We start from the raw sequence: 19,674 nt of genomic DNA, 5'->3' as shown, positions 1-19,674 counted from the left end.
CTTTTGGCTGGAACCCTGTTGCCTTGGATACCTCTGTCTTTCTTTCTTCATTTTCTCTCTTTCCTCCCCTTTCTTACTTCTCTCTTTCCTCCGTCTCACGTCCCCCTCCTGCTGTTTGTGTTATATGTGTTTGTGGGAATGCGGGGCGTGGTGACTGGCTGCTGCTGAGACGATGCTAGTTATTGTAGGAGGGTGATTCAAAAGAAATATTTTACTTCTTGAAAACAAACCAAGACAGTTATCATGCAGTTTAACGACTTTTTTTGCCATTTGTTTTCACTCGTCATGTACTCATTGCTGATGGCTGCTGTGGTTTTGTTTTTCAAAAAAATCTCTCAGCGATAAACTTGCAATCACTGAGTCAAATCGGTGGCTCAGTCTAGGTTTAAATTAGAATCCCTGCGGGCTGGTGGGAGTAAGATTATATGTGCTTTGTTAATTTAGCTTCTCATACCTCGCATATCCCTGAGTAACCCTGCTGGCTACAGCTGCCGATGCAGCATCAATATCCTCACCCACCGGTTTAGCAAGCCTCTGACACTCTAAATAACCATCGTCTTCTCTACCACAGATCTCCCGTCATCCCCCTTATCACTTTGTCCTGTTTCAATTCTGTTATCGCTGCCTCCTTCTTACTTCCGCTCTCCCCTCCCTGTCTCCACTCTGCGGATTTAAACTCCCATCCTTCCTACCTCTTCTGCACATAACCAGCAGAATGGGGACTGCCCACGCATTAGATAAAGAACACATTGCTGGCTTAGCTCAACCCCAGAGCGGCTGGTGTTGAACCGACAACCAACACAGGTCCCATAGAGCGGGCAATGAAGCTTGTAGTAAGTGACCCTGTTTATGGGATCGCGTTTAAGGCCCACCCGATCATCCCTCCTCGATAAGCCCTCTGTTGCCTCGTTGTGTTTGTTTGTGTGTGTGTGTGTGTGTGTGTGTGTGTGTGTGTGTGTGTGTGTGTGTGTGTGTGTGTGCATGCGTGTATGTCTGTGTGTCACTGTCTGTTGCAGCTGACCTCACATAATGTTTAGCCTGTGTCTGGTTGTGTCCATGGCCCTGAGGCGCCTAATATGCAGGTTAATTCTGTTTCGTTTCATACAGAGGAATCAATGCCTGACTGTCAATGCTTACATGACATTGTAATTGCAGTGCTGCTAGGTTTGATTTACTGTGATTGACAAAATTATTGCTTGTGTGTTTTTTTTCTGTGATTTAGTATTAATATGTCCTCTCTATTCTAAGAGCATATACTTTCCATGCTGTGTATAGATATTAGATATCATAAAAAGATTTTTAGTGTCATTTATTACACTATGTACATTTCCTGAACTACTAGTGCTCTGGTGAATAGACCATGTCGCATTTGTGTTTGACTCTATTTGCCTTTCTGTAAATCTATTACTTAAAGGATGAGGCTGGCCATGTACTATATATTTCTTAATGTCAACAAATTCTATGAAAAGACCAAAACCAACAATGAACTGTTGCCACTAACAAGTGTTGTTTGTGTATCCAATGCCTGATATGGCTTATTCCTCTGTGTTTAAACTTCCATTGTTGCTCAAAACCTATTAAAATAAGCCCCATTGTTGCACTTGGCAACATGTTCCTTCATTGCCATGAACATGAGCACTGTAGTTTATTTTGAGTTAATCTCATCCTGTCGCCGGAAATACTTACTATAGTGCACCAGGTCTGCGGCTTAAAATAGTCCTTAACAAATGCACAATTTACTCCTTTTGGAGCAATGTTTGCGGTTGTTTTAGGAAATGAACAAACCTTTTAGAAATATATATATATATATTTTCATGACCTGTTTTTAAAGATTCACTTGGACTTCATGGTCTGAGAGTAGGTCATGCTGGGAGACTGACTGACCTGTTTGGTTTTGATCTTTAAAAGGGATTTGACACAAACATAGAATATCACCAGCCTTATCCTTTCAAATTAGCATACTTTACTTTACTTTAAGTCAGTCAAAAGTTCCTTAACTTCGTCCTTCCACTCCGTTTGAGTACATGATCCTCACCACCATCATCGCCAACTGTATCGTCTTGGCTCTGGAGCAGCACCTTCCTGGAGAGGACAAAACCCCCATGTCGAAGAGACTGGTGAGTTATTGACACATGGAAACATCTGCATACACAACCACACGGCACGCTTTTCTGTCAAGTTGCTGAAATCAAAAGATTAGTCTAAACTGCCTCTGATGGAGCCTGTAGATTCTCAAGAAACCCAAACACGACATTTTCATCCACAGTGCTTCCATTTCAGTTCAGTGTCAGCTAATTATCACTCTGATCATCTGCTTCGTTCTTACAGGAGAAGACAGAGCCCTACTTCATCGGGATGTTCTGTTTGGAGGCTGGGATCAAGATCATCGCCCTGGGCTTTGTATTTCATAAAGGCTCCTACCTCAGGAATGGATGGAACGTCATGGACTTCATTGTGGTCCTCAGTGGGTGAGTCGAACAGTTTGTTTGTGTGTGTGTGTGTGTGTGTGTGTGTGTGTGTGTGTGTGTGTGTGTGTGTGTGTGTGTGTGTGTGTGTGTGTGTGTGTGTGTGTGTGTGTGTGTGTGTGAGCATGTATTTGAATGCAGGTTTTTGAAACAAGAACAGCGTTTTGTATTGAAAGGGCTGGTGATTCTGTGAGATTTACTCTATTCAAAACAACCGGTCTTCTTTTAACCTCAGAAACATATGTATGTAATTTAATAAATCAAAGCTACTTGAAAATGTAAAACTAATCCAACTAGAATTGCTCTGTCCAAAATAAACACTCAATAGTTTACTGTATAGTGAGTAGAAAATTAGGATTTTCGACACTAATGGCGGTACGGAGTGCTAAAGACACTTTACAGTATTTACAGATCCATCAATGTTGCGGCACTACATTGTGGAACTTTTAGCCATAAGTAGTGTGCATCCTATAGGGACACTACATTTGTTGGTCTATTGTAGAAAGTCACATGTATTTTTTCACAAAGCAGTACATTTGTTGGACTAGGTTGCTAATAGGCAGGGATTTTGGAAAAAGTCCTCTTTAAACAAACTGTTACTAGATGAGCATCTTGTTGGATTAGCAACCAGCTGAAGTCATACTACAAGAAGCTGTGTACTGTTGTGAGGTGGTGAAAACTTGTAAACCATCACCTCACTCTGTGTTCTTAGAGTACCAATAACATGGTAGTTTAATGCCCCTAAATGCCCTGGGGGGCTTATGTCTGCATTAGTCTGTTCTGTGGGGGAAAGGTGTTACATTAAAGGGCTTTTAGAAAGGGGCCTCACCGTCAGAGCAAAGAGAGGAAATGTTTTCCATTTCTGCAGATTAACCTCTCTCTCTCTCTCTCTCTCTCTCTCTCTCTCTCTCTCTCTCTCTCTCTCTCTCTCTCTCTCTCTCTCTCACACACACACACACACACACACACACACACACACACACACACACACACACACACAAATGTCATCAATTCACAGCACAGAAATACAATGGGTTGGCAGACAGGGTTCTTAGAGAATTCTACATGATTCTGGGTGTTCAATAATTGATGAGCCAAGCTCTGGCTTCTTAACGATACTCCACCCGCTGTTGGAGAGAGAAAGGGTGCAACGTTGGAGGAGGAAGGAGGAGGAGAGGAGAGCATGAGAGAGGGATGACATAAAGAAGAAGTGTTGTGGAAGACGGTAGGGGAAGATATGGCCAGAGAGGCTCCTGCTTCTCTGCCTGTTGATCAGTTGTCGTGCATAGCATGTTACTGAACGACCAAAATTAGAAGCTTAATTATAGACCCAGTGAGGCAGACACATGCTAATGGATTGTTCTAATTTCACCTCCCTGAATGAGGACAGAGAAGAAGACATCAAGGCTTGTCCAAGGGTGACAGATCCTGCAATCACACTTCACCTTTCCATTAGTGTTGTGTATAGATCAGGAAGTAGGTATTGATGTGTTGGCTTCTCCTGGTACCGAGCTTAGTGTGTGACGAGGCTGAAGTCATTTGAATCGTCCCAAATAATGCAATCTAAAGCATCTGAATATTTTTCCAAAACAGTTTTCAAAAGGAAGATACTCCTTTTTTAAACACAAGTTCACATGGCAGGAAAATTAAGACTTTTTCTGTGGGTTCAATCTAAGCTGCCGATTGTGACTTAGGGAGGAGTCGTGCTTGATCTGGATGGAATAGCCTTCCAGCTCTCTTTTTATTAATATTCAGAATGATGAAGTGAGCTGCAGATAGATCCCCCTCGAAATTATCATTCTGACCACAGCAAAGACAAATTAATGAAAATGTTCTCGCTCTGTCTCTCCCTCCCTCTTTCTCTATAACACACATACACACACACACACAAACACACACACACTCACATGGACACATTCACTCACCTGCAGGCCATCACTCGAGGTTTGCAATCTTATTAGAGAGTGAATGAAGATTATGAGAACTGCTGATAATATTAGATGAGTCACAGTGCTGTATATCAGTTAGTAATTAGGAGGCCTCTGCAGACAGGAGCGGTCACAGACTGTGTTACAAATACAGATACAGACTCCCCAAACCCCTACTCACACATGCAGTATACATGCAAACATTTAAAATCCTAAGCATGATGCACAGTATGAACAAAGACAAGTTATTAATTTCACATATTTTTGGGGCATTTTCATGCTTCTCTTATGGATGACAGTAGAGATATGAAATGAGGGGAGAGAAACAGTTATTATTCATATAGTGCAGAATCACAAGATGTTCTCAAAGCCCCCAGACACAGAGGGATTCTGGTTACATCTACAGGTGCAACTTGTCCCTTCAAGGCTTGGTGTACAACAAGTAGTCAAAAATGGCTTAGAATCGACAACTACACAGACTACCTGCTTCTTATTCATACCTTCAGTACTATTTCCCTGCAGTAAAACCTATAATCCGTGAAGCATATAATGTTCAGTGTTGTTGACATTGTCATAGAGGTGTTGATTCAACTCACATGGCTGCACTGAGCTTACTTTAATTGAAGGGTTACATGCTTGAGTCCTACAGGCAGAAAGTCTAATTGAACTGTTATGGGAGAATTTGTTTTCCTTTGGAGGCAGAATACGCGACTGTTAGCTCAGACTGCAAAGCATGTGAACCTTTCCACAGTGGATACGCCTGACTCACTCAACATTGTGTTTGGACATGTGTAATTATGGAACCATTTGCTAACGTGTCGACGCTTGAGGCCACGATTACCTCAGCAAGCTGCCTCGGTGTTTCAAGATGGCCTGTATCACACACGGAGAGAGTGAGTGGGAGGGACGTATGAAAAACCAGATTGCCCTTGCTGTTTCCTTAAAGGCTGTTATCGTGTAGCTGAGGACTGTTGTGACTGAAATTCAAATAGAGGGGCTGTGGGTTTTCTCAGAAAAAAAAAAAGCATGTCTCACCAGTCTGTTACTCCTGCTACATGGCAAGTTGTGAAGGGGAGTCAGAGAAAAAAGGAGGTTGGAACCAGTAACACATAACAGGAGAGAAATAAAGAGGAGAGAAGAGATAGAGCTGGAGAAAATGAGAAGGATGCCTCTATGTGTAATCGTATGTACTAATTGGCACCTTGGCAGTCTCATTCGCTGGCAAGCCCTCCATTAGACTGGCAAGAGTTGGCAGGGGGCGACGCCCACCAAGGGATCGTATCACCACTATGTGCCAGACACTTAGAGGGGGATGGGAGAGAGTAGAGGAGACATGGAGTTAGCTCAGAGGGAGTTGATGAGAGTAAAGATGACGAGATTGGAAAAAAAAGAGCATTTCAGAGCATTTTCTTTTTTCCATTTCTGGTATCCACAGGGTCGTTTTAGGAACACTGACATTCCTGCTGAGTCAGGATGGTTCTTTTTCTTTTTTTGGGGGGGGGGGGATTTAACGCTTATTCTGCTGTTCATATCAACTGAATACCCAACAAGTTAAATTCCAGATCAAGAAAGAAAATGAGAAAGAAGAGGGGGGAGGAAAAACCGAGTCTTTAAGGACTCATTCAGAAAAGCTTGTAAAATACTGAATGTGTCAGGACACAATAGATACTTTATTCTCAGGACTTTGAGAAATTTGAGCAATTTCTTTGATTTTGCAGGCTGATACTGAGTTTTAACATGTCTCGAAGGTCTCAATAGTTAATCGTCTTCTCATTGCACTGATTTTTTGTTACAAAATAGGCAGAAAATGGAAAGTTAACTCGTTATTGAACATACCAGACTTGTGGACCATGAGACAATATTTCCATTTCAAAATCCTATTAAAGATGCATATTTTTTATATTTTTTTGGTATTTAGTGTAATGAAGACAGGAAATGAGAGGAGAGAGAGATGATATGCAAAACAAAGTTCCCTAGCTGGACTCAAACCTGAGACATTCAAATACATAGACCAAGAGGACACCCCAAATTTCTGATTTCTTTTCTTTTTAAAGAGCAAATCAGAAAATGTCGTTAATGAAACTGAAAAGATTTTCATTGTCTGTTTATTTTCTATTGCTCATAACAGTATGTTACTGCTTTTCAAACAATAATATGTCCTCTTTAATCTGTTTGGATTTTTGGAAGTTTTCTATAGTCAGTTTTGGTGGATACCTCTTCATGTGGCTAAAATTGGACTGGTGGAGTTGTGTCTGAGCCTTTAGACCTCCAGTGTTAATTAACAGAGAGAAGGAGCATCCTCTTTGCTGTGAACATATAGACGCTGCAGCCATCAGTCTTTATTCCTCCCTGGGTGTCAAGACTGGACTATTTCTACTCTATTACCACCGCTAGCCAGGAGGGAGAGCTAACATGAGAGCCTCACATCGATCACACCACCCTTAATATCCGCCAGCGAGACAAATGCAAGACTATTATGAGTTTTGTAGCATTTATGTGTTTACATTTTCATTTATGTCTTTACCACACATACAGATACAGAGACAGACATGTCCTCTCCGATCTTATTTCCCATCTGTTGTCTGATCGATTGATGAGTTCAGGCGCAGCATGATGTGGATATGTCCCCCTGAGCTGTAACCGTGGTGACGAAGGACCCCGCCCCAGGTTAGGCTGTCACTGGCTCCAGTCCGGAGGCTTCTCTGGTCAATGTCAGGTCAAACAATTAGACCAGACCAGGATAGATTTGTCTCTTCCTATAGTCTGATGGGGGAATATGCTTATTCACCTGCTTTTGTGTGTGTGTGTGTGTGTGTGTGTGTGTGTGTGTGTGTGTGTGTGTGTGTGTGTGTGTACAGAAAAAGGAACAGGCAGAGCATTGGCAACACTTTTCTTTCACTTTTCAACAAACCTTTCTTTCTCAAATCAAACAAAACAAAACATGAATGTGTACGTGAGTAAGATGAAGACAGAGGGTACAGCAAATTACATTCAAATGACATCTTCTGAGTAAAAATTGGTGTTTTAGCTGTGATCCTGAATTAAGTGAGTGAATTATGATGATGGGAATTAACAGTCTAACAAGCTCACGCTGTGTCCCTGTATGCCCTCTCTCTCTCACTCTCTTCATGTTCCTAGCTGTTATAAAGAGGCTGTGTGGGCCGTGAAACAAAGACTATGTCAAGGGCCTTTATACAGTCTGGTCTGGGATCTGATCGGTAAATGAGCTGCTACACTGAGATGAAAGCGGTCCCGATGTTAACGGAAATTCTTGTCTCATTAAATTCAGTTCAATAATAGTGAAAGTTACAAAAAGTGTTGAACAGAAATTCACAGGAACATTTGTCAATTATAAACAGGCAATTTTTCCTTATAAATTGAATACAGGCAGACCACCCTTTGGTGAGTTCACTCTGATTTGTTCAGCTCTGGTTAAAAGACTTGCTGAACAAAATACACAGGGAACAGAGTCTTCCCACAACTTACAAATGGAGTTTAGAATGAAATTATATCTTTCAAAGACAGACAGAGATGGAGGCGCAGTAGGTGTCAGCGCCGTGAAGACTGCGTGCACTCTACACACCGAGACTGAGTTGTACAAACGTTGCTCACTTCACAGGGAGACAGGCTGAAGTGCGCACTCCACACTGGATTCATAGCAACATACTGTATATTACATGAAGTGGGATTTCTGGAGATTGTGTTGTGCCAAGAAACTGTGGTATGCAAATAGTGGCCTGTGGGTCAAGTCTAGCCACTCAAACTAAAGTTAAAGTCTCCCTCCATCTAACCATTGAAGCAGCTGTGTCACATTTTGGGAAATATGCCAACACTTGCCAAGCAACAAGGGCAGACTGCAAGAAGTTACTGTCCCGGTCCAAGAATTAGTTCAGCACATAACCCCCTTTAAAACAGTGAATTGACATTTTTATATTTTGTACAAACAATTGATATATAACATCTCAATTAGTGAGCTTTGGAGGTCCTGGTTGGAAGATTTGTTGTTATCTTTGGACAGAGTTGTTTCTGTTGTTGTATCTGTTTCCCCCTGTTTCCATTCTTTATGCTAAGCTAAGCTAGCTGGCTGCTGGCTCCAGCTACTTATTTAACATACAGACTTGAGAGTAGTATCAATCTTCTCATGCAACCTGCAGCAAAAAAGCAAATATGTGTATTTCCCAAAATGTCGATAAATTTCTTGAAGATGAATTTCATAAATCTGCTCTAAATAACAATGTAAATACAATACTTATATAAATCCTATTGCATGTAAACTACATCTAATGATAATCCCTACATATAGAGGGTTGTGCCAAGCACCTCTGCAGATGTTTTTTTATTGTTGTTCTTTTTCATTACGTTACTCATTAGTCATTCATGTTACACTTTGGTGCTTGTGCTGGTAACTCAAATTAAAGTACAATTTAAATACCTTTTCATCAGAAGCCAATGAACTAATTTATTCTTTTCTAAAAGCTTTTAGTAATTCTCAGTTTTATTGTTCAATTATATGTCAATTAATGTGATCCTTTATAATAAAGTAACCCTTTATAACTTACAAGTGGTTACAACTGTGGTCTTCCTTATGCCAATCAGGGGCGTAGGTTTGGTTTCAACATTAGTAGGTCATTTTGAGCAGGTGAATTTTTCTGCATCAATTTATGGTAAAAAAAAGTCTTTATTTATGTCACAATCTCTGCCTTCTGTCTTATTGATAGCTGTCAGTTTCAAACGGAGACGATGGTCTTTTTAGGAAATAATTACCGATTACCGGACTTCGGTGCTACAACCGATGATCTTACCAGAAGCGCATTTCTCCGCGCCGGTCAACAAGTGATTCTGCTGCTCAGTCTCTCTGTGCGGGTGTGATAGAAGATAATGCAAATGTTATGTGAGTATGCTCAAATATTGCTAGGAATGATTGTCCATACCATCCATATGCTCTTGATGCCAGTGAACAAAGTGAAAAAAGTGCCCGTGGTTGAACCTAACTGCTGACTCTGATGTATGGGTTGAACCAATTGTTGCTACAGTTGTTGCTTCAAATAACCTGATGAAAAAAACATAAACATCAACATTTCATTTAAAATAACAACTTGTTTCTTGGGATGAACTAAAAAAAACACTTGGGGATGCAGTATTTATCTGGCAGTCAGTTTTGTTTGAACCAGAATCAGATGTCTTCTGAGAGGCGTCACAATCAACTATCAGTGTTCTTGGCAGGAGAAAAGTGGGTCCTCTGTTACAGCCACAGTTTCTCTGCAAAATGCTTCTTCTTTTTTAAACAGTCCATATGGGACTCCCAAGCAGAGCTAATTTGGAGAAATTGTTTTTAGTCATTTTTATGATAGCAGCTAACGCCCATACCTCCTCTCTTTATTTGGTTACAGACCATGGATGTATTGGAGCGAGTGCTTCTGACAAGCAGCTATATTGAATGGATGAGTGTCCAAAGGGCAGGGATGTTAAGTGAATCAGAGATAATTCAAGAGACTGCAGGTAGTTTGAAATATCTCCAGTGTTCAGTGCACCGTGATCCAGTGTGCTGAATTATCAGTGGCAGAAAATGTAAGTAATGTTGAAGAGTCTCAATTACTACAAGATCACAATGTAGGGAAACAAAGACTGTCACTCAGCCTCAGTCTTACGATGTGAGGGTCCCAGGACAGAGGATGTCGCATGTGTACAGATTGTAAAGCCCTCTGAGGCAAATTTGTGATTTGTGGTTTTGGGCTGGACAAAATAAATTGAATTGAATTGACTGGGGTGGAAATTACATCATCAAAGGATCTCCACGTCAATCAAACATAGATAAGCGTCAGCAAAATGACGTACGCAATCAATCCTTCAGCATCCATCGTGTACACTTGAAATGTGTATTAAGATAATAATATAGTATATGAGGGGCATTAAATAAGACACAGGCTTTTCTGAGGATACCATGTTTTGTCACTACAGTCAGCAGTGAAGCAGCTTCTTGAGCTGTGTTTTTGTCAGTCGTATCATTATCAACAAGCAATGTGTTGCATTTGGCTTTCATTGTCCACAAGACACAAACCAGACCTCAAGCCAAAATGCATTCACCTTTATTTAAAGAATATATTGTTCTTGAATGTGATAGTGATATGTATTTTCTCTAGATGTTGTGAGACTAGTACCTCACTAAGAAAATCTGAGGACCAACTAGAAATCCTCGACGTTTCAGAGAGAAATGCTGTCTCTAGTTGCTCTCTTTTTAGAGAGACTTTACATACAAAACAATTTTGGGGTTAAGTGTCTTGCTCACGGACACATTGACATGAGACTAGCGGAGCAGGAGCTGGGGATCGAACCACTGACCCTCTGATTGAAAGGCGGCCCTGCTCTCCGCTTAGCCACGGTCACCCATAACAAGGACTGGAACAATTCTGCATCAAAATGACAACTTTTACTTTGATACAAAAATATGTTTTCTTTATAATATAGTACGGAAGAAAAAATGTGAGGATCAAGAAACCTCTTCTACCGCATGCTGAAATTCACATTCCTCCACTCAAAACCATAAAAAAAAAAAAAATTATGTTCAACTTGCATTGCCGGATTCATTTGTTTTGTCATGTGTATTTCTAAATATCTCATTTTGTAATTTATCAATGTTCTTGCCCTGCCTGTGCTAGGGTTTTTTAATAGAAGCATAGTGTATGTAGGCAGGGATTATGATATTATGCAATATATCCAATATTTCTCATTGGTTTTGCATGCTGTAGGTGAACTTTTGAGAGCTAGAAAAAGTTGGTCTGCCACTGCCAACGACTTATCTCTGAACTGTACTGAATTAACATTTCTCACTCACTCGCTCTCTGTCTTTATCTCTATACCTCTCTCTCTCTTTCTCTCTCTCTCTCTCTCTCTCTCTCTCTCTCTCCTAACAGATGGCTAATAAATCATTTACCCAAATCAATTATTCATTCTGACCAAAGAGCAAACATTTACCTAACTGACACATAAACCAATATGCAGGTTGATACTCAGCTGATTCACATAAAGCTAGGCCAGTATCTCAGGCTGTCGATATGAGGAGCAGTAACATTTGATCTTGCATAACAACTTGAATATCTTGTGTGTGAATATAGAAGGATTCTGTGCATGTGTGTGTGTGTGTGTGTGTGTGTGTGTGTGTGTGTGTGTGTGTGTGTGTGTGTGTGTGTGTGTTTCAGAGAGAGAGAGAGAGAGAGAGAGAGAGAGAGAGAGAGAGAGAGTAAAAAGGATGAGGGGGGAGTTAGAAATGAGAGAGCACACTGTGGGAGGCGGAGAGGCTTATATTAACTAAACCAACCAGAGCAGCACTGTAGGAGTTCCTCCACACAATTCCTTATTCTGTCAAGACGATCCGCTGTACACACACCACCCACTGTAGGATCGGCCACCAGAGGAGTTATATGAATTCATGGTCCTGCAGAATCACAGGTCTTCATAACATAGAAATGTATGAGAGGCCAGATTGTAGTGTGTTTTGTTGAATCAACACAGATAATTCTATGAAAGAAATCTCCAAATCTAGAGTCACAGTTTTTAATGTTCACTTAAGCATCAAATTGTATTATGGACGGACACATTTGTCAAGTTATCTTGCTACTACTGATATTATCAGTCAGCTTATTAACAGCATATTCAGATCTCTTTCACTAAATTGTCACATCTAAATGCAATAACTGATCCATTCTCCAGTCCATTCTGAGTGAGCAAAGGGGAGCGCTTTGTGATCAGAAAATAACTGAATTCATCCTGAAGTATAAGGAGATATCAGCAACACAGTAACAACAGTAAAGGGATGTGCCAACAGATCACTGTGTAGAAAGTTAAATTCAAAACAATATCGTAAAAACCCTCGTGGAAAGTTGACGACTGTGGACAGAGAAGGGGAATACCTGCACCGTGTTATTGCTGTAAAAAGTGCTGTCATTCTTTCATAGTGTGACACCAAGATGCCCCTAAAAACAAAACAAGGGGGCCACAGTGTCCTCTGCATGAACGTTTACTTTTGTCTTTAGTTAGTGTTCAGGCTACGCATTTACCATGGTTGACTTGCACAGTTATACTGTATTAGTTATAGTCCACATGTTTTTACCCAGCTCAGCTTTACCAACTCATAGTGTGTCTCTATCATCGTGCTTAGTACTCCTACATGCTCTCCTCCTGATGCAATCTACTGCAAGTCATGCTGCTGGATTGTACACATTGGCATTGACACATTAATAACTATATACTATATGGTATATTGCCTTTTGTTGAGTGGAAAACCTCCCAGAAGTCAACTCTCCAAGAACTAAGAACAATATCTTTTATCACCACTATTTGGAATCACCAAATACCGTGTACAAAAAAAAGTCCTCCATAGACATAGAGATCACCAGAAAACCTTTTTTTTTTTACAGCAGATATTTTAACATTTTTACCAAAGTTCAGGTGTAATTGATGATATTGATAATAGTAATAAGGAACAATTGAAAAGGCCTTTGTATTAAACAGCATCTTGTGATGCACCAAAATGATCCTGTAACCCCTGAGCTGAGAACCAGTGGTGTTAATAGCACATGCTGTGGAATTGATATCATAACAATAGTCAGGTGTGCTCATATCACATTAGTTAGCAGCTTGACAGTGACGTGGAGAATAAGTCACAACGTTATCAGTATCACAGCATGACGGTTGTCACAACAGATTTGTCATGCAGCAGCGAGCTGTCACTTCTCCACGGCATGTCATTGTTACTCACTTATCATGGCTGACACCTCTGACCAGGGCATCGGCTCAGTTCACTACACTGTGTATCTCTCATAACGCCTGCAGATACGTGCAGGATGAACATCTGCGCGACATCTCCCGGTGACTAAAAATGACTTGAAGATGCACCAGCACCTGCCAGATGTGTGTTGTTTCTGGGATCAGTGAAGGTGTTCATGAAGTGGCTGCCGGGGTTCAATCCATTTCAAGACGCTGTCATCATCAGGCCCAAACTGTAGCTAAAATTTTAACCATCTAGTTCAGTTGGCAGAGAGAAAAAGATAGAGAAACTTGGATAGTTGTGGGAACTCTTAGAAATGATCATATTAACGCCTCTGGTGCAACATTTTTTTCATTTGATTTAATATTTTAGTCATCATGACGATGGATATTCTCTATGAATAAGATATATGTGTTTAACATAAGTTTAATATAAGTAATAAGTAATATGATTTTAATAAAAAGTGTTTATCACCACACGAGTAATTCCATTTCAATCATAAAATAGATCTAACCCAATACAAACAACGGATGAATTGTCCTACATTAGGGAGAAGGGAAACTACAGGGAGGAAATAAACTGTCTGCCAAATCTTTCTTTTGCGCCAAATCAGCCATGTGTTGTGCTTCCCGTGGCTGATTTACATCTGCCAGTTTCTGTGGCCAACCTTCACCTTCCTCATCTCGGTCATATAGAGGGTGCCAATGTCCAGACGGCAGTAGTGTGAAGCATAGCTGTCATAATGATGATTGGAAAGCTCTGTAGTGGAGGGAAGTGTAAGTTACTGGACATTTTGGCAATATTTTCATGTAAATTCATGAAATTATTCTTATTTCTGCCTGGACTGTGTATGTAAAGTAGTTATTATTATTCTTTGATAAATAATTTCCAGTTCCTGACCAAAGCAGCCTGTAATAGATGATAAATGTTGTTTCATTTAAGCTTTTAATTTTATGTACCCTTAAAAATGTACAATACAAGGTGGCTTACAGACAGTTCCAAATCCAGTTTACTGTAATATGAATTCCTCATCCTCGTCAGCACCATGGACAGCTATTAGGAGCTGTGTACAAGTACTTGTGCTTTGCCGTAATTTTGGGAGAGTTTATGCATAATTTACACAACGCATATAAACCCTTTGTCCAACTGTACACAACAGTGTCAGGACACAGATGAATTCATATTTTTCTGTTGAATATATTTCAGCATACATCTACATGTACAGAGAATTTCTTTACATCCAGCCAATTAAAACAATTTCTATCTAGTGTGTTTTTGCAGGCTTTAATAGCAGCGGATACTGTTCTATGGGCATGATACTGACTTCCAGACAGCAGCTCAAGACACAGACACAAAAGAGGCAAAGACTGAGAACCAGCAGCAAACATTCTATTTCTAGCTGTCACGTCTCTTTCTTATTTGCAGGCATGAACATATACACTTCCTTGGCTTTAACAAGCAGACGATTAAAAGTCCGCTAACATGACTTTTGTCTGAATAAAGAAATGAGTCCAGGTGGAAATGAGTCCAGGTGGACGTTGACAGCAAAAACACTCTAAACTGCAAACGGTCGTTATCAGAAATCGAGACCCAGGACATCCACTGAATAACAGTGGACTAAATGAGGTAGCCATTTTTAGACCCTCCATCCCTTCGTCTCCATAACAACTAAAGAGCAGCCAGGACAGACTAATGGTCTGAGGAAAGATTGAGAGATGGAGGAAGTGGGGGATGAAATGACAGAGGTGGCAGGATGCAGCAGAGGGAGCGATTGGGGTAAAAGGAGGGAAGAAGAAAAGTACAAAGACATAGCGTGTTGGAGGTGAAAATGGAAAGGGAGGAAAATCCAATGGGGAATAGTTAGAGGTGTGAAATGCATGATAATAATTCTATTTCTGTAGTTGTGTGGATGATGGTGAGCTATTTTTAGTCTTTCTCTCACCTCACTCTCTCTCTACATGTCTTTCTTTTATTAATTAAATCAGATGACGCTCTGTGTCTCCTAACACTATAGACCAGACTAATTTTCACCACTGTGTCACAGGAAAGTAACTGGGTCTGTGTTGCTGTTTTTCTAGCTGTATGATAACAAGTATGCCATCATCTTAGAGCAAATGACTGTAAGATTTTACTACAAATAGATCATGTGTTTCAAATTCTGCACTTTTACATAATCCGCCTACCAATTACCTTAGACGTTCTTGTGTTATATGTTGTTGCCTTCATTTTAGTCATCTTTTCATGATTGAAGTGAATTTAATTACGACAATTATTAAGCCATCATTGTTTTTTTAACTGTCCAGAAGAGCAATGAGCACTCACGTACAGTATAAGTTTATGTTTTGGAGTTGATACTCAAAGTCAAAATGCTGCTTCATCCTCTCCTTGGCAAAAAATGTTTTTTACCTTACTTTTCATCCATCCATCTATTTGTTTTTCTCTCAGTAGGCAACCAGGCAAAACGGATATAAATGTGTGTCCCGGTCAGTGGAAAATTGATAAACAGAGTTAAAGGTGCAAGTATAATTGGGAAGGAGGTTGTAAAAACAGGTGGCAAAGAGGGAGGTGAGAGGACAGAGAGGTTTAGGGATGAAGAGCAGGATATGAGGGTATAGAGAGGAGAGAGAAAAGGGAAGCAAGAGGGCAGACTAATGAGGAAGCGGGGGGGGGGGGGGGGGGGATCACTGTCTTTCTTTTTCCTCATCAGTCTGAGGGCTGAAGGCCACCGAGGTGTATTTAGAGGGCGGGGGAAGAGATGAGAGAAAACAAGACAAGGTAAAAACGGAACTTTCGGAGGACTGGCTTTGTGAAGCAGATAAGAGGTCAGTGTGATTGCGACGTGTGTGTGTGTGTGTGTGTGTGTGTGTGTGTGTGTGTTTGTCCATGTGTGTTTGTCCGTGAGCTTCATGTCTCTCCAGCCTGAGGGTGTCTTGCCCTCCCTTGACAGAGCTGCTTTCTTTGTTCTGCTCCTAAATAGCAGTTGTCACAGCCATTGCGTCCTCCCACACACAGCGAAACAGCCAAAAGCCCCGAAAAAACATCCCTCTCTGTTTTTTCTCTGCGTGCTGGAGACCTCACACTCCATATCTAAGCTCTGCAGCCATCCTCCAACACTGTGTGTGATGGCCCTACTGTGTTTTTGTGTGTGTGAGTCCCCTTATTGACACCACTCCGCAACAGATTATAAAGCGTAAAATTGTAGCATTCATGTGCAGCTGCAAGACAAGGACAATTCTGCCCTGTGACACTGTGTGGGTTTGTGTTCTCCTCTGCAGGATCCTGGCCGCAGCAGGGGCCCATATGAACATCTCAGTGGACCTGAGGACCCTGAGGGCGGTGCGAGTGCTGCGGCCGCTCAAACTGGTCTCAGGCATCCCGAGTAAGCACCACATTACATCAAATATCCTTTTATTGCTTAAATCAAGAAAATAAAACCTACTGTCTCACTTCCCTTGGTGTGAGACATGAAGTACCATGAAGACAGTTTTGGCGGTATTTGGTCAGGTTTTCAGATATCGCCTCAGAAAATTTAAACCTCCAATTTAATCCAATTGAATGTTTGTGAACCTCAGGTAAAGGGAGATTTTTTAGCAAGAAGCAGTTTCAAAGAAAGAAAACCAAAACTGCCTGCGTAGCTAGATACAGATGAGAGTGAACATTTTTAAGTAAGTCTATTTGCAACTGTCATATACGCTTTATAAATTAAGGTTGAATTAATTAATGAATCACAGATGTCCTCTATTAAATTCCAGGCCAATATCAGCATAAGATATTGGTGTAACTGATTGATTAATCTGCTGATTAGCTTTGTTATTAATAAAGTAATGGTTTAATTAGTAAAATATCAATGTGTGAAAGTGTCCTTCACAATTTTTTAGAACCAAAGTTAACATCTTCAAGTTGTTTGTTTTGTCTGACCAACAGTAAAAAATCCAAAAATATTCAATTTACCATCATAGAAAGTAAGACAACAAGCAAGCATTCATTTGAGATTGTTTGGAATCAATGATTGTTTGCTTGAATTACTTGAATGATTTATAGATTATCAAAATAGTTGATGGTTAATTGACAAAGCGCTTCAGCTCTACTTGAAATATTCTTTCAGTCACTGTAAAGTGAGGTCATTACATTTCATGACTGGCATGTTTCACAAATTTGTTTTCACTTGAACTCACTGTGTGCTCTACTTCTAGGTCTGCAGATTGTCTTGAAGTCTATAATGAAGGCCATGGTTCCTCTGCTGCAGATCGGCCTGCTGCTCTTTTTTGCAATCCTCATGTTCGCCATCATCGGCCTGGAGTTTTACAGCGGCAAACTGCACTACACCTGCACACCACAGCCTGGAATACTGGGTACAGACACACTCATTGTATATATATATATATATATATATATATATATATATATATATATATATATATATATTTATATATATATATATATATATTTATATATATGTCTCTATAGCATACAGGTACATGCTGCACATTACATGCAGTATATGCATAGTGATGCTTTCATAAGCAGATATCTGTACAGGATGTGCACAATATGTACATTAAAGTGGGAAATAAAAAAGTGCCGTTACCCCCCTTATTCACATGTTGGCGTGTGCATTGACCAGTAATAGTGATAATTATTACATTCAGAATTTTACAGTGACAAAAGATACTGGGAGATATCCCCCTAGAACATTTGTCTTTGACTTAAAACTATGCAAGTTCACAACATTTTGGAACATTATTGTTAGTTAAATGATTATTTTATTTATTTACACATACCACAGTCTTTGTCTGAACATTTAATTTGTTTGGCAATGTTTGCTCTGTCAAGTTATATTCTATAAATCAAAAGAACAGATTCAGAAAACTTTTAAAAATAAATGTCATTATTTATACTTGTTCACAAATATAAAAATGTTACGGACAGTTCTTTACTTTTTTTAAAAGACGGCAACATTGTATTGATTGATTACAGCACCCTTCTATCTAGTATTTCACACAGACAGGAAATCAAAGAGATGGAAATATACAAGTGTTAGTAATTTAATCAACATAAGAAACTGGAAATTGTCTCAACAACTCTGACACACACTGATGGCATGGATAAAACAAAAGAGAGCAATTTGCAGAAATAATTATTAATTGCGAACAGATAAAAGACAAATTTAAGAACTATTTTTGTCAGCAAACTGCATCAGACAAGGAAAAGCAAAGAGTCGAGACTGAGCTCACGCTGTTGTTATTGAATGTGTATCTACTGTATGTGTGTGTCTACGTGTTGTGTACATAGCTCTTTAGGTAGTAGGCCATTGTCATAAGCACAAATGCACACACAGGTACGCACAATGGCACGCCAGGCTGCACCTGCAGGCTTGATCAAACCAAACTGTCAGTGTTGTCCTGTATAATTAAAAAGAATGCTGTGCTCTACAATAGCTCATTGTGCATTCACAGCTGTCATTAACCTCCATGCTGTTCCCGTCACGCTGAAGCTGAATGGACAGTTAGATAACAAGGCGGACTGAAGTGCGTATAGTCACTGAATGGTCACGTTACTGTTCTGACAGGCGCGCTGCTGCTCTACTGCTCCACGATAGAAAGGTTTCCTTTATTCCTTTTGACTCTAATTCATTCTTCCTGCACATAGTGACGCGTGGCCAATAAGATATCTTCGCGGGCTAAGAAATCACTGTCACACAACTCAATTGTAGAGCAATAATGAATGGCACCGTTGCTCACTGGGTACATGGATGGGTTAAAACTGTGCAGTAGGTGTGAGAACAAAATATTAAAATTCTCAGATTCAGTGTGAAAATTATTAAATGCACAATAGCTTTCAAATTGAATACAGGCATTCATTGAACAGGCAAGGTCTGTTTTCTGTTGATGGCATCTTTGGTCCCATGTACGACACATTTTTCTATCTATGCACCTTTCAGAAAACGAGACGGTGGACTCCTCTGAGTACGAGGTCCCGTGTGGCGTGCGTAAGTGTCCGGCCAAATACACCTGCAGCGATACGTGGATCGGCCCGAATGACGGCATCACTCAGTTTGACAACATCCTGTTTGCTGTTCTCACGGTCTTCCAGTGCATCACCATGGAGGGGTGGACCACTGTACTCTACAATGTAAGACAGCTCACACACACACATGTACACTGAGCATCCTCCTCTCAGACGGTCTGCCTGTGGATGGAGAACATGGGGTCAGGGTTACTGGCATGTGATTTTACTGTTGAAACTGCAGAGTGCTCTGTTGATTCCTGTTTTGCTCTCAGCTTGCCATTTTTATTCTATCCATCCTGAGAAATGTAAAACCTGCTGCAACATGCTGCAAGGGCTGAACAGAGATTAGACTGCCCACCTACTACTTATGAAATATGGCACGCTTCAGAAATGTAATCTAGGATTAATGTCTGTGTAAACATCTGCTATGTATTGTGTGAATATGAACATGAAGACAGCAGATAGAAAAATTACATTTTGGCCTCTGTTTACCCATATTTAAATAGAC

General features: G+C 40.3%; 1 protein-coding gene across 6 annotated transcripts in view; it reads left to right on the top strand.

The window, feature by feature from the left end:
* The window catches only part of LOC137870257 (voltage-dependent R-type calcium channel subunit alpha-1E), an 87,189-nt gene that overhangs the window by 31,648 nt on the left and 35,867 nt on the right, over positions 1-19,674 (top strand). For 5 of the 6 annotated variants that reach the window (XM_068707331.1, XM_068707334.1, XM_068707336.1 and 2 more), the window contains 5 exons: positions 2,012-2,117; positions 2,329-2,468; positions 16,433-16,536; positions 17,351-17,509; positions 19,099-19,289. In XM_068707331.1, the coding sequence (XP_068563432.1) occupies positions 2,012-2,117; positions 2,329-2,468; positions 16,433-16,536; positions 17,351-17,509; positions 19,099-19,289 (700 nt within the window). Of the gene's footprint in view, positions 1-2,011; positions 2,118-2,328; positions 2,469-16,432; positions 16,537-17,350; positions 17,510-19,098; positions 19,290-19,674 lie in introns of those variants that run through there. The other variant, XM_068707335.1, reaches the window with a different exon arrangement.

This window comes from Cebidichthys violaceus, unplaced genomic scaffold, assembly GCF_023349555.1.
Source record: "Cebidichthys violaceus isolate CVI_PGR_0920_01 unplaced genomic scaffold, fCebVio1.0.p SCAF_13, whole genome shotgun sequence".
Taxonomy (NCBI): domain Eukaryota; kingdom Metazoa; phylum Chordata; class Actinopteri; order Perciformes; family Stichaeidae; genus Cebidichthys; species Cebidichthys violaceus.
Note: the sequence above shows the minus strand (reverse complement) of the source record. Positions and strands in the feature narration are given on the sequence as shown.